The following is a 17,500-nucleotide window of genomic DNA, read 5'->3' on the forward strand; positions in this document are numbered from 1 at the left end:
TGGCTGATCCTGCATTTAATCCTCATTGCACTTAGAAAACAAACATGCATCTTCAACACAAATAAAATTCTGACCTCCTAGTTCCTTAACATTCAAGATAGCACTAGGTAGCTGGACAGCTTTCACTGAGAAACCTGAAATATAAATTCAAGTTTGGTTTTTACACATGCACAAGTAAAAGCTAGGGAGAAGACAAAATGAGATGAAGCAAGAGGGCATAATTTTCAAAAACATGTCGTCTTTGTACTGCCAAGGAATGTGTTCAGACTTGGTGTTTGAGAAAGCAGTTTGCAAAGTGGATCAATCTGTATAGGCCGGTCATGCACCTTTTGTAAGCAACTTAGTTCACTAGATCTCTGACAGTCAAAGCTGAAAAAGTCACAGATCCCACTCAGACTGATGCCCAAGTGGTTGTGCCATTGCTTCTAGTGCCTGCTCAGAGTGTTTTTTTTGCGAGATCTTTCCTGTCACAACAAAAAATTATCTTTCCACAGCAAAGTCTGATTTAAAGCGGGACATTTTGGGAATGACCCAATCTCAACAGTGTATCAAAATTCAATACCATAATTATTATTGTCCCCTGTGTCCTTTTGAGCCAATTAAAGGAAACCTCCACTAAAACAGGGAATACAACTTCAAAATATTTAACATACACATGTACTGTTTACAATCAAAATTGTTCAATTGCTTTCCAATGAAATCATTTGTATCCGAAATTAATGAATTTCAAAAACGCTTGTTTTGGTTTCCAAATTTCCTGGGTCCCGCCATATTGAATAATAATTGTGACATATTATGGTTGCTCTTTTGTATTTGCACAAAGAGCTTTTGTTTTAAAACAATAGGGCAACCATGACACGTCACAATTATTCAAGATGGCGGTGCCTGGGAAATTTGAAAACCAAAACAACAATTTTTAAAATTTATTTATTTCGGATACAAACGCTCCCATTGGAAAACGTTCAAACAATTTTGATTGTGAGCATTATGTTAACTATTTTAAAGAGTCTGACATATTCCTGTTTTAGTGGAGGTTCCCCTTAAACATCACCAGCTAAAGACTGGTAATTTCCTATGATTCCCAGGTTGTTTTAAACACATCACCAAATTTTGTGTTGTCTTACTGTTGGTTGAATCACAGTTATAAAGAAGACTACTCATTATAATTGAATTAGCAAAAAAACACCAACAAGAATTTTTATCACTTAATTAATTAAGGACGGTGCCTAGTAATTCAAAGGTATTTTTGCCCCGGTTTATGATTATGCAGGAAATGTAGATCTTAACATCAGTGTTATTGAAATAGAAAAAGAAAATTGGGGGTAACCAAGCATTTTTCAAAGATAATTCACAAACAATATTTGTAAAAAGCTTTAAAATACAGAGCCATGCATGGCATTCTTTCTCAAATTGAAGCCTAATTATCTCTGAAAAATGCATGGTTGCCCCCAATTTTCTTTTTGGATACCAATAGTACCCACTAAGATCTAATTTCTCTACATAATTTTAAACCGCTAAAAAATATTCCTTTATTAGTAAGCATCATAGATAGGAAATCGGAGTATCTTGAGATGCGCAGAACATATGCGCAATAACAATAGTAGGCACCATCCTTAAGTGCTCTTGAATTCAGCCTAGATGAACAAGACTAACAAGAAATTGCAAGAATTAAGTTGAGCAAAGACTTGGCTTACACTTTATAGTTAAATCTGAAGAATATAGTGCTCCTAAGAAAGACTAAAATGTCTGCAAAAAACTGTTGAATGGGTCAGATTGTCCCCATAAACTGAAGTTCTAGATCAGACAATGCACATTGGTGCCTGCCCAACCAAGTGACCACTTACCTACTGTTGGTTTCAAGTCATCTGGAATAGCTTCACCACTCAGCTTTGCAAACAGCAGTGATTTACCAGCCTGACTCAATCCGATGGCAATCACAGAATATGATGGCCTGGGTTTGGAGGGTTGATTACAGCAAAGCTTCTGGCCACACTAGGGACATGATTTGTAAATTTGGCTACAGATAAGTGGTCAATTCCATTATTGAATATGCTGCATGCAATGAGAAGAATGCAGCATTAATTTGGGTTTGAAATTAACTGAACATTCAACGTTTCACTTGAGCTAAACAACCACAGATCTTCCTTGGCAAAAAGTAAGACAGTGGGGGGGAAAAGAAAAACAACGAGTTATAACCTACAGTACACCCCACGCCACAAGGTAACTTTAATCTCTACATGTACATGTAGATTAAACCAAACAACAAAAACAAGTTTTTTCAGATTCAGCGGGCCTTGCTTTAAAATTCGACTCACTGGATTGGCCAATCTGAGCCTGCATACTATCTGGCAGATAATTTTAACAAAAGCATACATATTAAGAATCAAAATGAAGACTTAAACTTACATGTACATTGAAATCAAATCAACTGATAAGCTTTAAAGTTAAACAAGTTTAGTATATTGCGGTATATAATCAGTAAAATTCTACGTTAAACAGCTAGAAAGCCTAACCAAGGCGTACATACTTTACAAGTAAGTTCATCCTATTCCTATCGCAAAGTTAAAGTAAACAGTATCGGAGCTCTCAAGTGTTAAGTTTCTAAAGAGTTAGATGCTTGATTGCACCCAAGGCACAAGTGCCCTCTGTTTCTTGTGCCAAAGGCGCAAAAACATTGTAGGGGGGTCTGGGGACATGCTCCCCCGGAAATTTTTTGAAATTTGCACTTCTCAAATTGCTGGAAATGCACCGTCAAGTCCGCGATTTTGGTTTGTTCATGCAGCTTGCTAAGAGAGAGCATGTTGTTATTGTCAGCATGAGCAAACATATCGGCCTATACTTCATATATTAACGTGTAAAGGTCCTAAAGAAACAAGAAAATTGGTCGCACACGAACATTGGCCGAAGTTTAGCGCCAGTGAAGGAACGAATTCGGAATTCATGAGCACTTCTGGGAGTTACCTACGAGAGTTACTGAGAGTTACCCATGAGAAAAGTGCCAATGCGTGGGAAATGCTCGTGTCGGCGTGAAAGCGTGAGATTGCATCGAAATGCGTGAGACTCACGCTCAATGCGTGAGACTTGAGAGCTCTGAGTACAGTCCAAGCATCTTACTCGAAAACACCCTATGCGACAGATCGCGCACAGCAAGCAACACCATTGACACTTCTCCCCCATCACATCGCCTCTCTTTGATCAAGCAAGTAACAAGCACCACAATTCTCCATCGCAAACATGGAATTAAGCGACGCCAAAGAAGGCTGCCGAGGCAACGGTTGAACAAATAGTCAATTTGTATATTCGTCCGCCATTTTGGATCACGTGACCTTAACCCAGTCTCTCACTTTAGAGAGTTGAGAGAAGTGGATGTGACAGCGCTATTTTCGCCGTCATTACACACGCAGTTCCTGTGGTTTTTTTTTTTCCGGAAAACGAACCGTTCTTACGATCAAGAAGTAAAGGGATTAAAACGAAGGGCACCATGTCTTTTGCGGGATTCAAGAAACAGATCAACAAGGCGAATCAGGTAAAAGGAAGAGACGGGTTCTTCCGTGCCCGACTGAAAGCGTTCAAAACGTGTCTTTTTACTCTATTTTGATTTCCGTTTTATCCGACAGTTTATGAGCGAGAAGATCGGAGGTGCTAAAGGATCGAGACTAGAGGAAGATTTTGTGGAACTAGAGAGAGTAAGTTCTCACGACTTTCTGGTTTCGCTAGATTTAAGTTTGGAAACAAGACGTGCAGAGGTGTTTATGTTACTATATACTGCCGCTCATGCATGCCTGGGAATTACTCGTAAAGTTATGCCATTATTCGTAGTTGAGCACCGACTTCTAAGCATTTTCTTTTTGTAGTTCTTCGTCTTTCATCTCTTATTGAACCCAGAAGTCGCAAGAATCTTCCAAAGACTGTTTAAAATATGTACTGTAAACGTTAAATTTCCTTTATAATAAATTAAGCTTTTGCCAAGGGGATGTTCTTACAGTACATTGTATTTCGACATCTTGCATTGAGCAAATTATTGTTAACTTTTATGTCCCCAATCGGGTTTTTTTTTCGGAAAAGTTATTTCCTTGGCTTCAAAAAGTGAAAGTGCACTCTTTAAATATTGGAAAGAAATTCCAGTAGTTGCTCCTCCATGACTTTTAATTTATTCTGGTCTACACATGTAATTCTCTATTAATTATTGTTATTTCCGTCTGATGCACTTATCCCTTTTAGAGAAGATCTTGATATTTCGTTGATTGATTTCACGTGTTAAACAGTCATCGGTCACCAATATCCCATCGTATACACTGTAGAATGCAATTGACCACTTTCAAAAATACCATAATACTCTTCATTATACTATAATTAACAATTATTCGCCTCAGGCAAAGTGATTATCGGTGAATATTCACCAATAATCACTGAGCCTGAGGCGAATACACTGTAATTGTTTTAGTATTAATACACAGGTGATTATTTCAAAAAAGAGAAAAAAAATCATTTCAACACAAAAATCATCTTCACTTACAGTGGCAAAACGACTACTGGCAGCCATTTTGTCCGTCGAGGTGATTATCGGCTGATTATCTGAGATAGCGAGCCAATGAGAGCACGCGATTTTGTATTATCACCTGTGTATTTATACTAATAAGCATTGTTTCCAGTTTCTCTTGGGACTTACAATGGTCTCGAGAAAATAAAAACAATGCTTATACAAAATTTTGGAGGAGAAACAAAAAAGTATTGCAGTATTTTTGAAAGTGGCGTATAGAAGTTACATTTGTGCAGTTGGCGTAGCAAACAACTACTGTGGAATAAGCCATTTCCGAGTTCATGCCTGCCTCCTCTTCAAAGCGAGTCTAAGTGCAAAGCTTTTGTTTTGGTAATTAGTTCTATTTTACATATGAATGGAAACTAATTTTCATAAGAAAAATTTTGTACTTAGACTCGCTTTGAAGACGAGGCAGACATGAACTCAGAAATGGCCTACATGTATTGTCACAATTACGTAAATGTACTGCAGTGCTCAAAATTTACAAAAAAAACCAGGTTGTCCCTGTTTCAAAAGCCGGGCGACTAAACCCGTAAATGTACATGTGGTTGCCCTGAATATTTGGTTTCCCATTAGGAAACCCCCTACGATTAAATGCATGCTTGTTGAGATGCGACCACATGATGTTGGAGCTTGAGTATCCCGTAGTTCTAAGTGTGCAAATGTGTTTTTTGTTTTTTTTTTTTTGTGGAAGTGTGGGTTTTTTTTTTGTTGCCTTTTAAAAATCCATCACCAGCTACATGTTTGTGACATTGACAACAGAAAACTGACAAGCTTAGGTAATTCATTTTCTATTTTTGGCTGGGTTGTTCATTATCTTTTTTTCGGGCAACCAACCTTTTCATTTTACAAAAATCTACTCGCCCAGTAAACTTTCTGGTCATCTGGAACAACCGGACGACCTTCTAATTTAGAGCACTGTGTACTGTACATGTAAATTTTGCAACACCTGAAGGACTGTGCCACGTATTGTTATTGTGTGTATGTTCTGTACATCACCCAATCATTTTTGTCACCTGCAGTCAGGCGCTAATTTCATATTTTTCAAGTTAAATTGTTTTGCCAATTTGTTTTTCATCGACATGCCTCAGAAGATTGATTGGGTTACAATGCGAAAAAAATGTGTCTCTTGTTGCAAAAGACCAAAAACAACTGGAACAGTTATCTCTGCAACATAATTGAAAAGGCTAGAAACAATGATTGATCAGAGCAAGAAAGTGGACAGTGCAGAAGAATTATTTCAAGGGAGCCATCTTCAAGTCCACTAGTGTACATTGAAATATGCCTATTTATCATGAAATTTAAGAAAATCCAAATGTACTGCAGAAAGTTCTTCCAAGACAGCCACACAGGGTCTGGGATCATACAGGTCCGATCATACAGGTCCGTTCGCTGCCCAGTGATTGCGATTTTGTGCGCCAAAATTTAAAGATGTCGCCGTGAATAGCCTGGAAGTCGTAAGACCTTTCAAAAGTTGTAAATGGAACACACATTTCCATCGGAAAGTTCCCAACAGGAAAACAGGACTACCTTTTCAGAAGTTCCGTTTATTCCAGAAATTTTCCAGAACAAAAACATGTGTTCCATTTACATCCCAACCGGAATTTCCGGAATTTCTTGGTAAATGGAAAACGCCCCTTATTTTCATTTCATATTCCAATAACCCAAACTGAGATCTACTTTCCTGTGTAGTCATACCCAGAAAAAAATATTTCTTCTTCTTATTTGAGGGTCACTTGTACTGTTCAGCTGCACACTGCTAACAGTTCATAAATAATTAGCCATTCAGCCATTCATTCTAGTGTTTCCAAAATATACATTAGTCCTTTCATGCTATCCATTTTAAATTTAATTTTGAAACAGTGTAACCATCCGCTCAGTAGTTTACCGTTGGATATTTTTGTTTGAGAGGTCACACTTGACCGGTTGTAATCCGAACAGTAAATAGGTGAGTTTACGGCACGGCTAGGAAGCTTTAATGGGTAGGACGAATTTTCCCAACGGCTTTTCCGAACGGCTTTTCTCAGCGCTTTCAACGGGTAATGAAAAAAAAGCAAACGGCTTTTTTCAACATTTCCAACGGTTTGGGAGAAAATTTCCCAACGGCTTTTTTCAACGCCTTTAACGGGTATAGAAAAAAACCCAACGGCTTTTCCAACGCCTTCAATGCTTTCATCAACGCCTCCAACGGGTAACCAATGGCTTTAGCCGTTCAACGGAAAACCGTTAGTGTACGTTTTCGTGTGAGAGGTCACAAATACCAACGGTTAGCAAACAAGGGGCAATTTGTTGTTTACTGTATCCACTAAAAGTGTAGGGGAATCTTATATTGGGTAACGGGGTTTAACAAGATTTATCTGATTATCACATTGAGATTGTCGCTTTTGGCATCTCCTTGCAACCCTGTATATTCAACTTTTACTTGTTAATGTGTAGTGTATTGATTTCATCCAGAGTACTTGTACTTTACAAAGACTAAGCAAAATGAGTACACAGTAAATGTACTACTACATGATCTATTATACTACAGTGAAACTACATGTGGAATTACTGTTCCTCAGTAGAAGTAGAAATCATATTACCACTATGTATAAAAAATATACCAGTATAAGCTTGTTGTAAATAAACTTAAGTGCACATAATAATTTATTATTATACATTTACCGGTAGCATTTGGTTGTTACATGTACAGTACATGTACTTATCTGAGGTTAGTACTGGCTGACCACAGTTTTTCCTTGGTCAGTGGTATTCATTGAAGGCTGGCGCGGATTTTTTGAAAACAAAACTAATAATTATAGCGAATATGGATTTTTTCCTCATTCTCGCAATGGTCTTGGAAACATGGTGAAAATTCACTTTCATTACGTTTTAAAGTGAAAATGTTTAAGAGGAACCTGGCAAAATGCTGCACAAGCACATTAGCCCGAAAATTTGAGACGAGCAGCTGTTGGCTATTTTACCAAATTTTGTATTAAAATAAATGTAGTTCCGAGTACAAATGAGTAATCTATTTAATCAGAAATTTAACAAACAAAAATTTGGGAAAACTGAAAAACATCTATCAGGGAATTATGAAAAATCCGTCTGTTGAAATTATATGATCAGATAGCAGCTGTTAAACATACTTTATTTCTATTAATTTGAGTAAATGTTAACAAATGCGGCAAAGAAACTGATGAGTGAATTTTGCATAAATGAGGAAGAAGCATCCTTTAGGCTTTGTTTACTATGTTAACAGCCTGCAGAGGACAGTGACTGTCAAAAATTTAAACTTTCGTTGTAGCCCTTATCAGTGACCAAGTTTGAGCAAAAACTGCATAAATATAACAGAAATGGAATTACAGTATGTAAGTGGCTAAAAACTGTGTTCAGTCACCTCAAATGACAACACCACATCTTCATACTCCGTTACTCTAAAAAATTATATGTTAAGCCTCTTGGCCTAAGCCAGAGAATGCTAATTTAAAAATAATTTTTGGACTCTTTAATTGCTCATAGCATCAAGGCCCAACAGGTTACCCTTGGAAACTGAGCAGATTGCTCCTGACAACATGAAAACGTGATGGTTGAAATTTTAGTCACCAAACTTCCATGGTGTTTTATTCAACTGAGAATCATGGTATATGTACCCTAACCCATGGTGCTTTTTTTATATTTTTATTTATAGTGTAATTAAATTTTCACTTCTTCTTCTGCAGTGTATTATGAGGGTGAGGCTAAATCGTGTGGGTCGTGTTTGTTTGAAGATAAAAAAAGATATGTGTTAGCTCCCTCAGTGCTCGGTCCAACTTTGTCTTAGGTCTTAGGTCTTGTCTGTTTCGAGACTTTCGAGTCATTGATAAAAAAAAGGGTTAGAGTTAGGGACCCACGACCCATGACCCACCCACCCACGCCGATTAGACGCTCTCTATTATGAGTAAGAATTTCTAAAATAATATACATGTAACCTGTACAGTGCACATGAAAATAATTCTTGCCAGAGTCTAGAATACCTGGCCAGTTATTCACATGAGCACCAGGCTCATTGCTGTTACGTAGTGGAAGCATTGTTTACAAGATAATTATCATTTTCCCCAGATAGCCTTTGAGGACTGATGTGTTAAATAGTATTCTTGAACTTGAAATAGCCTGTGTGGGATTAGTGCTCATCTTTCCTTCTTCCATCCATAGTTTGCGTGTGGTTGATGGCTAATAAATTATTATTTTTCTAATGTTACGGTACATGTACACTGTAGATAGCATTTATACATGCCAATGATTACCGGGTACTGTATGAATCTTTTGTCCATTTTATCACACTGCCTTTTACAAGCAAACTTGCAAGTTACTGAGACAAAGTACATGTATAATGAACAATGTCATTAAAGATCCTCCTACAGTCAGTGCTGTGTTCTTAGAACATTGTCACTACAAGGAGGCAAAAGTGGCCAGTTATTCTGAAGTCACTCTGAAATCAATAATTTTACATTTTTATATTACATATATTTGTTACCACTTCGTTGCATCTGTTGCAGTTTATCTGAAGCCATGTTTTTTTAAACCGCAAAAAAAAACTTCTTGAAGCAAAACATACATGTAATACCGGTAATTAAATATTATTGATTTCTTCTACATGCAGAAGGAGCGCACATAGTGTAGTGGATATGGCTCACAGACTGCATAATTTCAGCACTCTGAGTTTGAATCCCAGCTTGTGCGCTGCAAAATTCAATCAGCTTTCCATCCATTCATGGTGGGTAACATGAGTACCAGTTGCCTTTGACTTCGGCTGGCCTCTTGTTTTGTAGATTGAGTTTTTGTTATCATCATCACCACCTCATAAATTTCCAAATCAGAGCGTTTTGAAATTGACAGTATTTTTGTACTTTAGTTTAGCCAGATGAACTTGTACATTGTAAGTTGCTTAAGCCAGTTTCAATAATAATTTTAGAAGCTGTTTTAATACATCATGTAGAGGGACTGATTCTATAACACACCATGAAATGACAATATTATGGTGTACCGAAAATTAACCTGCTAATCACTTCGTTTTTGAGACATGTACGCCTTTAAAGACAAATGTAGGGTGTTTTGAATAGCCCTTTTGAGAGAATTATTAATAATAAATATGTTGTTTTACAGGGCTGTCAATAAGGGCCAGGGCTACTCTGAGTCTAAATGAACTGTATCTTACACTTTTTAAATTATCATCAAAGAAACTTTTAAAACATTCTCCTCCCCATTTTGAGTGGAATTGACAGCATATTTTATGAAGATTAATTAAACAAAAGAAATTACAACAAAAAGTTAGTGCTCATTTGTTTGGTGAATAGTGTGGAATGCCTGTAACATTTCTCTGAATAGTTCCCACTGGTCTTGCACTTAAACTGACAAAACAACATGGCAAAGAACTTTTCCTGACACTGCCTTTTTTAATTTTAAGTCAGGGGGGTCCTGGAGTGCCCGTAGACTCCCTCCTTCCTTTGTTACCATCAACAGCATTATACAAACCATATCTGTGAGAATGGAACAGAGTAATGTGTGTCACCTGGAACTTACTTCATCCATGCAGCTACATGTATTTTTTAGGCTTGTTTGTCCCCCCTCCCCTCCCTCCCCTCCCCTCCCCTCCCCATTGCCTGCTTATCTGAACAATTGTCACTTTCACTAAAAACAGCATGGATGTCAAAATGACAAACTGTTAAGTACCCTGGGTTTGAGTGAGAGAGTTTATTGCCCCCCCCCCCCCCTCCCAATCCTTTGAAAAATCCTAGCTACACTGTATGCCCCTGTCAGCCTTCTGCTTTTAAATTTTTATTGACACCCTGATTTTATGTTAGCAGTAATAAGTTATTGTTATTTCACATAGTACATGTACCATAAGATGGGGCTAGCACTTTGGTAATACACTGTTCTGGGGTCAATCCTTCCAAATAGTACTGTCTCTTGAAAGTGTTGGAACTGGTGTGAGTCACTATAAGTACTAAAATAACTGAAAGCCAATAAAAGTTGTTCACACTTCTAGTACATGTATGTCATTATCTCTATTTGACTAAAATACTTTATTATCTTATAAGAGAGTCTGCTTTATTTTGCTTGGTTTTCCTTCTCAGAGTTCTGTGATCCCTGATCATGAAAAGCTTAAAATTAAGATATAATTATTGTTTTTTTTGTAGAAAACTGATGCTACTGCCCACATTGTGGAGAATGTCAGCACCAAAACCAAAGAATACCTTCAGCCTAATCCTGGTATAGTACTTTGGTAGTCGAACACACCCAAAAACCACTTCTTGTTGTACACTGTTTGCAAGCTCTTTGTAGTTAGTCTGGCTGTTTGTTTATCCAAACAGCTGAAGAGAGCAAACAGAAGGAAAGACTACATGTGGAGTACCTGTACTGTACCTCTTGATAGCAAAAACTGGCAAGACTGAATTTGAGGGGAACAATGCAACTTTCAATGTATTTACATGTATAAGATACATGTAATTTTTTCAATGTAGAGCTCATACATGTACATCTACAGTCAATCACTTTAAGTACTTGGTTACCCTCTTTGGAACAATGTTAGAGTTTTTCTAAACCCTAGTGGAAAGAATCTCTGGCTTTTTTGGTTTGTTAGGATTTTTATTATCACCAATATAATAAGTAAGCTTTTTTGTTTTGTGAAAAAACTACCCTGAAAATAAAGGCAGAGTATGCAATGGCAGATGCACTCTGATTGTATTTATGAACCTGCTTCTTATCTTTCTTTGCTAGGTGCGAGAGCCAAACTTGCTATGCAGTCCACTGTTCACAAGGTGCGTGGCGAGGCTAAAGTTTCCAGGTACCCTCAGCCTGAAGGTACACTGGGAGAAACAATGCAGAAAGGAGGACAGGATTTAGGGGACGATTCGTTATTTGGTAAACAGATCATTACTTGTACTATACAGAGGTTTCGCATGTATTAGAACTAAACAGGTCACACATGAAGCTACATGTACTGTATGATCCAAGTTTTAATGCAATTTTACTTTCATTATTTTTCCTTTCATTTTTCACTTTTAAAAATGATGTCAAAGCAAAATTTTGGTCAAAAGTTTTACTGTTCAAGTTCTTGTCTTGCCTTTGCGTGAGATTATAGTCCAATTTACAGTTGTTTTCCTAGTGAGGTGATCAATGCTGTTGATGATCTGGTGTTGACACAGTGCACACTGTTTTTATTACTACATAATGTAAATTGCATACATTGTACATGTAGCTACATGACTTGTGGTCTTTATTTTCATGATAGAATCAATGAGGTTTGAACCTAAACAAGTGTTGTTGTTTAATTCTAATTCATTGTTCCATTTGACAGTTATGATTGAATGTACATCTAAAAGAAGGTCAAATAAAAGTACACATGTACTGTAAAACTCTTAATACATACACAAAGAAATATTGGCATCACTGTTAAAGCAACAACAACAACTTTATTAGCTTGTTTAAAATGGAAAGAAAAGCTTTACAAATAAATTATTATGTAGAGGGAACAGTAATGGTAAAGGTAAAAGTTACTCAGAATAACTAAGAATCTAAATCTAGCTGAGTAACCTAATTAAATTGATTGTAGTCGGCAATAACTTTAGACTCAGGGTAATCTAAAGTAAATGGAAGAAAAAACAAAAATAGTATTATTGATAAATGAAAAGCAAGAGCAAAAGAGAGCTGGTATTAAAACTATGGAGGATTTGTTCACTATTATTATGGAACATTCATTAATATTTATGAGTTTTCCTGTGCGGTATGATGTTGAGTTTCAGTTGTTCTTACTTTTTAATAATAAACACTGTTTTAAAAATTTTGAACCTGTTTGACATCCAGAAAAGTAAGAAGATGCACGCATGTGTTTGGTTTATTATTTTTGTTCCATTTCCGTCCTCAAGCTACATGTACATGGCTGTGGTATCACACCAGAGCAAACACACCACACACATAGTTTTACATGTACACCTGGCAGCACTGAGTGCAGTGATGCAGAATAACTCCATGTCAACATAACATTAATTTTGTCATAACAATGAACAATGAATTAATTTTTTACTTTTTTTTAGGTCAAGCTCTTCAAGATACTGGAGAAGCCTTCTCAAATCTAGCAGAAATAAAAGATGCTCTAGATTCAAATGTCAAACAGAATTTCCTGGACCCGTTGGATCAGCTAAGGAACAGGGATATCAAAGAAATAATGGTATTTTAAATCATCATGTTTTTATGGCTTTCTGGGTGGTAAACAGCTTTCTTTTGCTCTTTGTCAGTGTCTTTTTCATCTGTTGTTGTGCAGGTTTACTTTATGGCAGCATTGTACTTGTATGAAATACAATGTAGTTTATTCACAGAGTGTAAGAGCCTTAAAGGGAAGACAGAGGAACAGAGATTCAAGAATTTTATTATTGAATGTTAACTAGGGAAAGACAATAATAATTATTATTAATTTTGATCAGTGATGAGTTGTGTTCTTGCAAAGGAGGGACATTACAGCTTACATTTTCAATTCTACATTCTACTTCTGCTCCTTCTCAATCCACTCTTCATTCACCTAGACATATCCAAACAGACCAATTCCCTTCTCCTTCACACAATCATGCACACTGATCAATCCCTCCTACCACCCTTCCTCTTCATGTACAGCCTCACTATACCTCCCTACTTTTGGAGCACCCAAAACATTGTCAACCTCTTCCTTGTCTTCACATCGCCATCAGTTCCTGATCACTCAAATCCAAAAGCCCTGTACTGTACCTCACCATACCTACAGCCCATGCATTTATCACCCTAATCAAATTCCCACCATACTGTACAGTTTCAACCTCGCCACTTGTTTCACCCTACTTAAATACTCTTGCTTGACCTTCTCCTTCATATCCTTCTGCATAACATCCACACCCTCCAACACACCCAGTCTCAACCCTCACCTGACCATCCGGCAACACAATTCCTTCACAATGAACCAGCAACCCCCTGCTTCAACATCAACACACTACACTTGTCCCATGAAAAAAACGCATTACATTAAACTCTCTATCTTCTCTTCAGACGTTCCATACAGCTTCAAATCATCCATAACACAACAAAATGGTTGATCAACCTCTAGTCCTTCCCAACATTGTACCCAGTGTTCTCCCTTTTCACCAACATGATGAGAGGGATCATCACAAGAACAAACCACAGTGGAGACAATGAGTCCTCCATGTTTGATTCCCAATTCACCATTTGACATATTCGGCACCATATCATCGGCCTTCCAATAATCTATCAACACCATCACCAAACACTGATCAAGGCTAATAAAAAAAATTATACACGAAAAAATTACTCCATTTTTATTGGCTGAGAGAAATGCAGTTTAGAGGTAATTCAGTGCAAAAAGAACTATTAAACCAAGCGTTCTGAACAAAGTCGGAGCCCTGAATGACACAATTTTTGTGTGATACGTGTATAGCTGTAACTTGCTTCTGCCTAACCATCTCGAATTTTTTCATGTTTATTCTTAATAAGTAATCACATGATTTTTCTCGTGCAATTTGGAACAAATAAGCACTTGCTGAAACAATCTACTCATTCTAATTTATTCCAGATTGTGTGAGAAAAATCATGTGATTACTGGTACCTATACTACATGTACATGTAATAGCATAATCACTTAAAAATCATCAATGCTAAGATAATTATGCTTTTATGTTTCTTAAGTGATAATTTAAGTAAACAGACAGAGTGTTCGTAGGCTTCTTTTAATATGTGGGGTAATTCATAATGTTGATCCACTAAAAGCTAATTCCATCTTAATTAACATAATTATTTCCGTTTGGGACATGCTACATGTGACATGTACAATGTAAATATAAATTGCTGTTCCTTGTCTCTTACAATGTATGTGCAATGCTGTTTGTTTCAAAGGTAAATTATTTGTAACATACATGTAATATAGGCATAACCCCTTTAAGGTTAAATCTGATTGATTCCATGGGGCACTATCTGATTGGTTACAGTGGTTGCTATCCTTGCATGATGAGTCATCCAATTACATTACGTTGTATAATGTACATTAATTTTGTAAAAACATTGAAATGAAGCCTTTTTTCTTTAATTTTCTTTACTACAGTGTAGCTTTGTCTGTATTGGCAAAACCTGTGCCCTCTATCTTCAGAAGGCCACAGACACTGGGCTGTTTCCCACTGCTGTGTAAGACAATGCCTACGACTTTCTATTCTGTTTCACAGCACCACAGGAAAAAGCTTCAGGGACGACGGCTTGATTACGACTGCAAAAAGAGGAAAGCAAAAGGTACAGAGTACCTCCTCAAATGGGAATGGTGTCTGTGGGGAACTTGCATAAAATAAGAAACTGTTCTTGCTTCTGTACAGTTGCATTGCAAGTGATAAAAAATAAGCACGCATTGGGTATGTGTGGTAATGCAGTAACACAGTACTGTATTATTGTCAATTGAGCTGTGTTAGGTCTTCCAGGAGATTCAAGTTATCTTTGCATAATATGTAGCTCTGATAGTACACAATAATATTGTTTTGGTACCATATATCATTATAGTGCCATGGTAGATGTCTTACATGTAGATAAATAGCTCCTTGAGAATTCATTGGGTTACTAGTAAAATACGAAACCCAGAAAGATTGAAGAAACATTGGCTTCGAGGCTGACATCTTGATCATTTTCATGTTCCCTTACAACTTCTTTTTCACCACAAGTTTAAGCATGCACTCTGAGCGTCTGACAGCTTTCTGAGACAAAAGTTCACTGAGGTCAAGCCCTCTCCGGCGGGTTTAGTGTTTGGATGGGTGACCGCAAAATTGTATGACTTGCTGTCACATAACATAGGACCAAATATTCTATTTTAATGCTTATTAATAAAAATGTGAACTAAACAAGGTACAGATTTTGTAAGCCTGCTTTGTGCAAAACACCTGTTGATGCAAAAGTAAATAAATATTGAATATTTTAGGGAGAGCAGAAGGAAGTTTTCAGGAGTGTCGATCAAGAATAGAATATTTTGTCATCAGCAACAAAATTTACAACATGAAAACAACTTAAATTTTGAACTGAGAATATAAAAAGTTACTACCAGCGAAAAACATTTTGGGAGATATTTGCTACCTGCAATTTTTCTATTGAACTTTTGGCTGCACAAGTAAATCGCAAAATCAAAAGTGACATTGAATTCAGCAGGTGCTGTGATCAAGTTACCTTCCATGTTTTCTTGCAAAACAAAGGGTACATCTGTGTCAAAATGATGGCAAGACACCGGGTGTTTGTTTTTGTTAGTTTGGGTTTTTTTTCTTTCAATTGTTATGAAGTTTGACAAGAAATGTGCGAATTCAACACAAACCCCAACTCTTGAGGTTGACCATTGCTTTTGCAAAGTCAAAAGTTTGCTCTCTTAGATGAGGTTATTTATCACCAGGTAATTCCATCGTTTTGGAAATAGCAGCTGCTTTATTTTTCATCAGCATCACAAATTCTTGCCGATTCTGGGGCTCATTTTGTTGAAACTCAAGCAAGCTTCCAACAGGCCTGTTTATGTTCGTGAGTTATGGACAAGATGTGGGCCTATTGTTACCACCGTCTTACACTCTTAACACTCTTACAAGCCAGTGACATAGTGTGTCGTGCACTACCACAAAAAAGGAAACATTAAGACTGTCGTGGTTTGGTTGCCCAGATTAGTTAACTTTCAGGGGTAACTGTAATGACATTTTCTTTGCGAATGTTAGACTTTGCTCATCCCAAAATTTTGACAAAAAGATTTAATGCACTATATGTATGTGCATGACTTGTACGGCTGTACACAGTATGCAGTGATAGTTGGTTCTGTCATTTTGCAGTCCCAGAAGAAGAAATCCGAGCAGCAGAGGAAAAGTTTGAAGAATCTAAGGAAACTTGCTACAGCAGTATGATGAATCTTATTGAGTCTTCCGATGTAAGTGAGACATCTTTTTTAACCACATTCATTGTTTTCACCCATACTGTAATGTCACAGAGCAGAGTACAGAGACTGAAACAGTGGCCGTATTAATGTAAATAGACTGAATACAGCAATTAATTTTTTTTTTTATCTGGAAATTCATTTTACTTGCTAGGTGGAACAAGTCAGTCAGCTTGCTGCCCTTGCAGAAGCTATTTTGGATTACCATAAACATTGCTATGATGTTATGGAAAGTTTAGTCGCCACTTTGAACAACAAGTAAGTTCAGTATTAATTTGCATCTGTTAAGTATTATAATCAACCAAATATTTTCGCTTGGCTAAACGAGTCACATGACCAAATATTCCCCAACTAAAACTGGGGAATATCTGATGATATTCCCCAATTTCCCCAAACTTTTGCATTCCAAATTAATTTTGTGATAGGGGAACAGTTCCTTTTTCTGGTGGAAGAAAATTAATAAACCTGCTGGTTGACCAGTGAAGTGGTGGTACCAGAAAACACCGAAGAAGTCAGCTTCACACACTGTTTAAAAAACGTTTTTGACAGCGAGCTGTTTGTTAAGGTTTCATCTAATTTGTAAGCTCCAGCCTAGTGAAAAATATTTGAAGAACAATAAACACAATAGCCTCCAATTCACGTTTAAAACATGCTCAAATATTTTGTCCTTGGAAATTATCTGTTCCTCAAAGTTCACAGTTTTAATCGAGCTCGTTCTCGGAAAAATTTTTGCTTCTCAGAACTGATAAATAAAGGGCAACCCTAAAACCTGGAATCCGTAATCACAGGTCGTTGTTTTACCAATACAGAGAGTAAAAACTATCCTAAACATTCGTAAGAGCTAACCTTAGGCCTAATTAGGCCTAAACAAACGTTTTAGGCCTAACGTTAGCTTTTATGAATGTTTAGAATAGTTTTTACTCTCTGTATTGGTAAAGCAATGACCTGTGATTCCGGATTCCGGATTCCGGGTTTTAGGGTTGCCCATAAATAAATGTCCATGGACAAATATCTCGGCATATTTA

At 37.0% G+C, this 17,500-nt stretch overlaps 2 protein-coding genes across 2 annotated transcripts in view; one reads left to right on the plus strand and one right to left on the minus strand.

The window, feature by feature from the left end:
- LOC137992842 (ADP-ribosylation factor-like protein 15) overlaps window positions 1-3,316 on the minus strand; it is an 8,525-nt gene extending 5,209 nt beyond the window's left edge. The window contains exons 1-3 of the mRNA XM_068838379.1: window positions 3,115-3,316; window positions 1,845-1,992; window positions 75-134 (exon numbers count right to left, since the gene is read on the minus strand). Coding sequence (XP_068694480.1) covers window positions 75-134; window positions 1,845-1,992; window positions 3,115-3,177 — 271 coding nt within the window. The 5' untranslated portion in view covers window positions 3,178-3,316. The remainder of the gene's footprint in view (window positions 1-74; window positions 135-1,844; window positions 1,993-3,114) is intronic.
- Window positions 3,317-3,362: 46 nt separating this feature from the next.
- Window positions 3,363-17,500, plus strand: part of LOC137992841 (endophilin-A2-like) — a 22,857-nt gene continuing 8,719 nt past the window's right edge. The window contains exons 1-8 of the mRNA XM_068838378.1: window positions 3,363-3,526; window positions 3,618-3,686; window positions 10,699-10,771; window positions 11,279-11,422; window positions 12,595-12,728; window positions 14,758-14,821; window positions 16,375-16,469; window positions 16,630-16,733. Of these exons, the coding sequence (XP_068694479.1) occupies window positions 3,482-3,526; window positions 3,618-3,686; window positions 10,699-10,771; window positions 11,279-11,422; window positions 12,595-12,728; window positions 14,758-14,821; window positions 16,375-16,469; window positions 16,630-16,733 (728 nt within the window). The 5' untranslated portion in view covers window positions 3,363-3,481. The remainder of the gene's footprint in view (window positions 3,527-3,617; window positions 3,687-10,698; window positions 10,772-11,278; window positions 11,423-12,594; window positions 12,729-14,757; window positions 14,822-16,374; window positions 16,470-16,629; window positions 16,734-17,500) is intronic.

The sequence above is a fragment of the Montipora foliosa genome, chromosome 2 (assembly GCF_036669935.1).
Source record: "Montipora foliosa isolate CH-2021 chromosome 2, ASM3666993v2, whole genome shotgun sequence".
Lineage (NCBI taxonomy): Eukaryota > Metazoa > Cnidaria > Anthozoa > Scleractinia > Acroporidae > Montipora > Montipora foliosa.